General features: G+C 46.7%; 1 protein-coding gene across 1 annotated transcript in view; it reads right to left on the bottom strand.

Moving 5' to 3' along the window:
* TPBG (trophoblast glycoprotein) overlaps positions 1–6418 on the bottom strand; it is a 68857-nt gene that overhangs the window by 7549 nt on the left and 54890 nt on the right. The window contains exon 2 of the mRNA XM_019538165.1: positions 3412–3475. Within this exon, the coding sequence (XP_019393710.1) occupies positions 3412–3475 (64 nt within the window). The remainder of the gene's footprint in view (positions 1–3411; positions 3476–6418) is intronic.

Genomic DNA, 6418 nt, shown 5'->3' with positions numbered 1-6418 from the left:
TTGGCGCTCACATCGAGCCTGCCATCCCCCCTCCCCAGCCCCCAGCAGGCGATGGCTAGGATGTGGGGCCACCGGGCGGAGCGCTTGCGAAGCCCGAGTCGGAGCCGAAGCGGTAAAGAGCAAACGCGAAGAAAATCTCTCGGCAAAGAAAACAGAGCTCGAGCGGATCTGGTGGCAAGCCGGCCGCTCGCTCGCCTCTGGCAGGGGCGGGGGAGGCCCAAAAGGGGAAAAAAACAAAGATTCTAAAAATAAGTTCTAGCCTCGCAAAATAAGACATGACGGGCTGCAGCGCGCCCGGTGGAGCGTCTCGAGGGGCCGCCAGGGAAGTGCTTTCCCCGCGAACTGCGGGGGGGGGGGGAGGGGAAGTCTCCATCAAACGGCGATGAGATGGAGACAGTCGCCCTATGTAGGCAGATGCCAACGTTTATGCTTGCAGGGGAGAGGTGTTAAGGCAATTTGTAGAAATAAAAACGATCCGAAGCGGCAACAACTTTTGGCGGGGGGCGGGGGGGGGGAGGTCCTTGTGGCGCGCGAGGGAGATTGGCTGTTACATCTTCCCGACGTGGATGAATGCAGGCACGGAAACACAATCACTTGATTTCACAGAGATGCCTAGTGCAACATGCAATGCACCGTGTACAGTGAAGGACACATGCTACAGCAGTGAAGGGGTTTGTCTGAAATAGATACATCAACTAACTCGTTTAGTTTTCCTGCCTCTGGAAGTATTTTTGTTGTTGTGAAGGCATGAACTGTGCCTGCACTTATTTAATGGGTTTCTTTTCAACCACTTGACTGCCAGTTGTTTGGCAGAGAGAGAGAGAGGGTGAGAACTTACAGAACTGAGAAAGTGTTTTAAAGCTCTCTTTTTCTTTCAGGTTTGCATCCCTGTATCTTCTGCTTTTATGGAGGTCACCTCTCTGGGATCCCACCCCTCCTCAGCTGAAGCTAAACCAAAGCAGTTGGTTTTCGTACTGTTGCAGATTTGGCAAATTACAAACTCTAAAAGAAGAGAACAATAGCACTTCAGGTCCTTATTTTATGTCCTCTATCATCCCTTTCCTGGAGAAAGCAAGGGGATATCTGGACTTCTGGGGAGCATCCAGATGAGCATTGACACTTCCGCCCCCGACAAGGAGCAGTGGCACACTTGGTGCCACTGCTACTTGTCCCTGGGGAATGCATGTGCCATGTGTGCTCTGACACGTGGCAGATTACCTTGGCTGGGGTAGGGATGGCTGGGGCCAGTAGCTGTGCTGGTCTCAGCAGCCTTACCTGGGGGCCTCCCAGGGCTGCAGCCATGGCAGGAAGCCTGGCTGGTAGCCAAAGCATGGCTCCAGCTGGCCAAGCTCTGGTTTTGGGTGGCACGTGCTGCTGCCACATGTATCACCCTGCTTTTTTTCAGCTTGGGTTTTCTTGTCCCTGGGATCTCCCAGGGCTACCTCCCCACCCAAAGCACTGTAAGGTAGCAGTGTGGAAATGCCTGTATATCTGGTATGTGGTGCCACAGATAGGTCTGCAGCACCACATACCGCACAGTTGCACTCATCTGAATACGACCCTGTGTTTTACACCAGTGTTTCTCAACCCATGGGCCATGAACCAAAAGTAGGTTGCAAGAATGTATAAACGGGTTTCAAACAAATTTTGAAAACGGAGTGACAAACTTTAAAAATGGATTCTCCTTTAAAGGAGAAAAACATGAGAAACCATGGCTTTTCCCTTACAGGCCGACAGAGTTTCAGCCTACAAGGCATCCCAAATCCATTTTTAAAAATACCCCAAATCCATGTTTTTCCACAATTAAAACAAAAGACCACCTATACACACACACAAACATATCTATCTAGAGACAGAGAGAGAGAGACAGTGATCAGTTGGGCGATTCTTTATTGGTATATTTGCAATGTGGAAGCCTACCAGTGTCTCTATCATCATGATAAAATAAATTCTAAATACCTATATGTGTTGATGTGTACTTTTGGTTTTCTTCGCACATGTTGGGTATGTGATGGGGGGATGTGGTATTTGCAGGAAGGGGGTGGGAAGAGGTCTGGGGGAAGGTCAGTGGGTGTGTGTGGAGGCATGTGGGTTGATGTGTGGGTAGGTGTGGGGCAATTGCTGGGGTGGGGGGACTGTGGGTTTGGGGGACCTTGTGGCGGGGCTGCTCAGGAGGGGTGGGTCCCCTGGTCCCCACAGGGTGCAGACCCCCACACACAGCACATGGAATGTCCCCCTCCCGGGTCTCAGCTCCCCCACAGAAGGCCACAGCTCCTCTCCTGCATAGGGTCCCAGCCCCCCTGCCCAGGGTCCCAGCTCCCCCCAGGAGGGCCACAGCCCAGCCACCCAGGGTCCAAGGCACCCTGGAGGGCCACAGCCCCCCCCCCCCACAAAGGGTCCCAGGCAGGGGCCCTGTGGGGGGTAGGGGCTGTGGCAGTCCAGGGTGGAGTTGGGGCCCTGTGAGGGGGAGCATTCCATGTACTGTGTTGGGGGCCTGCACCTTGTGGGGGCCAGAGGACCTACCGCCCTCCTGAGCAGCCCCCCCACAAGGTCTCCCACACCCACAGTCCCCCCAGCAATTGCCCCACACCTACCCACATCCTTCCACACGCACACACACCTTCCCCCATACCCCTTCCCACCCCCTTACTGCAAACACCACATCCCCCATCACACAACCATCATGTGCAAAGAAAACCAAAAGTACACATCAACACATATAAACATTTAGAATTTATTTTATCATGATGGTAGAGACACTGGTAGACTTCCACATTGCTTTAACATTGTAAATATACAATATATATACAATATACCTCCCCTCAGTGGGAGTGGCACGCGGCAGGACTTGGGCCAGCCCTGTGTGGCTCACTAGTCTGGCTTTGCACCGGAGCAGGTCACATGGCTCCGGGAGGCATGGGTCTTGTGTGTGCCTCCTGCAGCCCTACGACCCACTCCAGTGCAAAGCCGGACTAGCGGGCTGCACGGGCTGGGCCAGGTCCTCACCCCCTGCAGCCCTGGGGACATCCCCCCACCACTCTCCAACCCCTCCCTCCACATTTCCCTGACACCCCTCACCCACCCATCCCCATGAACCCCCACTTACCTTGGACAGTACTGGGGGCCGGAGGCAGCAGGAGAACCAAAGAGATGCTCTGGCTGACACCAGAGCATCTCTTTTGGATGACTGACTCCATGGCACAGTCTGGGACCATGCCTTGCTCCACTCTTCTGCAGACCAGTTTTTTTTCATTCCTGTACGTGCCTCTTGCCCTGCCTCAAACGGGTTTGAGACGCGGCAAGATACACATGCATGCTCATCTGGATGCACCCAAGGATTTTCTTTGGCCAAGAGTACCCACACTCTCTGCCTTCAACTCTTCAGCTTCTCCTGATTGGACAGACGCCTACCTGGATTCCTGACCTTGGTCCCATTTTTGTTTCCTTGCAGACCTCCTGACATTTGTAGGACATTCTGTGGAGCAGAACAGAGTTCACATTAGGCTTTAGGGTTTTTTTGGTTTGTTTGTTTGGGGAGGTGTTTTGGTAACTGACTACAGTCAGCAGCAGGCCCTATGAGCTACAAAAAACTCCACAGGGAGACAAAGCTGCCAAATGGGAACAAGAATTAAGTCTTGGGAGAATAAGAGATGATGCCGAGAAACTGAGCAGACAGGGACCATATAGAATTCCTAAATTCCAAAGGATTCTCTATTTCCTGTTCCTCTGTCTAACTCTCATTGCTTTTCAGTGGGACAACACTAAAATAATCCAGGAGTGGCCAACCTGTGGATTGCATGCTCCTAGTGGCACAGGCAGCCTCTGTGTGTGGCACATAGCAGACTAGGAAGGGGACGGGTAGCACAGTCACAGGGCAGGGAGTATAAAGCAAATCAGCAGATCAGGCAGGGGTCACAGGGCAGGAGGCAGAAAGTGGAGCATCTGATTGGGAAGCAGATCAGAGTGGCACTTGAGATTTGTGACACACCTGCAAAAAAGTTGGGTCTCCACTGGAATAATGTATGACATTGGTTATGAAATAATTTCTATAAGCTGGCAGAATCTGTTTATAACCCAGGGTGATATTCATTTGAGGGTTTTTAAGAAATAAGGCGTGAACTAGCAAAAATACAGATGATGTATCAGTATCTTAGCCCTAGAAACAGTAGCAGTTCATGAAGACTAGAAAGTTGATACTATGATACTAAACTGAAAAATTAGTTTCATGATTTATCCAAGGAATTTTAGATAGTTAAAGCTGATTTAAAATCTGGAAGAAATGATTTACATATTCAAGAGAGAACAGTGTAACATTTGGATAAATGTAATCTGATAGGATCAAATCAGCCTAGCTTCTGAAAGAGAAAAGTCCTGTTTTCCTAACCTCTTAGGTTTTTTTGAAAAGTTGGCTTAGTGTTTTCACCTACAGCAACCTATACACCCTATGTTCAAGACATTTACTAAAATAATGATTAAGGTCAGTAGAACGATTAAAATGTGGCTGAGAAATTTACAAGAAAAGCTGAGCTGAATCTTATTAAAGAGAAAGTCACACTTATTTTGATATGAAATACGAATGGATTGATAAACACACACAATTACTTTAGTACTTGAATTTTTCTAAATTATTTTAAATACAGATAGCCAATGTTGTGTTTAATTAGGTTTATGTGTTGAAACCATGGGCTCTCATGACCAATATTGTCTTTGTTGTCTCCCTGTATTCCCCTTTTTGTCTGTATCCATCTGTTCCTGGCTTATAATGCTAGTTTTTAGGGTAGGGATGATCCTTTTGTTCTGTTTGTACAGTGTGTAGCACAATGGCAGGTGCTTCCATGTGCTACAATAATGTAAGCAGTAAACAACAAAGGTTTACCCATTAGCATATGCTACCCAGCAGTTTTCCAGGGTGTCTGTGTGTTCATAAAGCAGGAAGAAGGCACTTATTAATTTATTCATTTGTTTTCCTTTTTGAATAAAATACTTTCTCATAACCATACCCAAAGAAGGAAGCAACACCTCTTGGCAAACACAATTATATTAAGTGCATTTGCTGGAAATGTTTGCACTGTGTTGTTGAAAAATTAATATATTTTAAGGTGAGTTGTGACTGATAAAGTTCTCTGAACACTTCCATTAGATACACCATGGATGCTTACTCAGAAATTTCTGCATCAAGCCCACAGTTTCAGATTCAACTAGTAGAATGATTCAATCTTGACTTATAGCTGTGAAGAAAAGAAGAATTTACCACGTAAGAACAATCCCCAAGTAAGGTATTTAAAATTACTGGCTGTATATAAATATGTAGAGTAGAACAGTTTTCTGGTTGTATGATTTGGAGTGGTAGATGAAGCTGTTTGGTTCTTGAGAGGTAGATTGGATTATTGCCCCTTGAAGACATTTCAAAAAATTTAGTTGGCACAATTTGTTTTATTCCAATGGTAAAATAAAAAGTGTTGAAGATATACTCGTGTGCACCCCAGGGTAAGTATTATCTCCCAGAGACTTTTGCAGTATCAGTAAACAGAACCATTCCAACCTCCTTTTCAAATCTTAAAATCCAGAAGCCCCAAACAATATTTCCAGCAAGTTATTGCTGGTATCTAATTCAATTTTTCATTGCAGATGTAAGCTATTAATGTGTGACCACATTTGTGTGATGCTTATCTGCATATCTCTATTGGTATGCATGGTCCGATAGTTAGAATCTAGTTCTCTTATTTGCACCTCCACATTGGTATCCATGGTTGAAGAAATGACAATGGCAACAATAGAGCAGTGTCCCCAAGTGGACCAGTGACAGCAGTGGCAGAATACCCCTCCTCCCGCCTTCTCTCCCCACCCAGCATTAGTGGAGTGATGGGAAAAATTAGGGCTAGTAAATACACTGGCTCTACTAGCTGCCAAGTTGACCCCACATGAAACTAAGACAGAACCCTGGCCTTGATGGTGATGAACTAGTAATAGTTTACTGAGTTGGGCTACTGACCAAGACTGCTTGTTTGTCCCATTTTCCTCCCCGCTTTAATAAATCTTGTTTATAGTTTAATACTGCTTGTGAGTGGGGAAGTTTATTCACACTGGAACACCAAAGTAGTATTTATTTTCTTAGTTTTCTGGGTGGTGGCTTGAGCCAGGATAGAAAATGTGTACAAAACCCTTAAAGTGATTTTGGCCCTTGTTACAGCCATCCAGTGTCTGGCAGAATGGTAACACGTAAAAGGTTCCTTTTAAATCAAAATGATATTCTGTTGGTAAGCTACTCTAGATCTCAATTGTATTAAAAAGCAACAATATTTATATGGGTGTAGGTTGCAGCCATGTTGGTCTAAGGACATAGGCACACAAGGTTTCATAGTTTCATAGTTTCATAGTTTGTAGGGTCGGAAGGGACCTGAGCAGATCATCTAGTCCG

The sequence above is a fragment of the Crocodylus porosus genome, unplaced genomic scaffold (genome assembly GCF_001723895.1).
Source record: "Crocodylus porosus isolate Cpor-Errol unplaced genomic scaffold, CroPor_comp1, whole genome shotgun sequence".
Classification (NCBI taxonomy): domain Eukaryota; kingdom Metazoa; phylum Chordata; order Crocodylia; family Crocodylidae; genus Crocodylus; species Crocodylus porosus.
The sequence above is the reverse complement of the archived record's forward strand: the minus strand, read 5'-3'. Positions and strand labels throughout refer to the sequence as shown.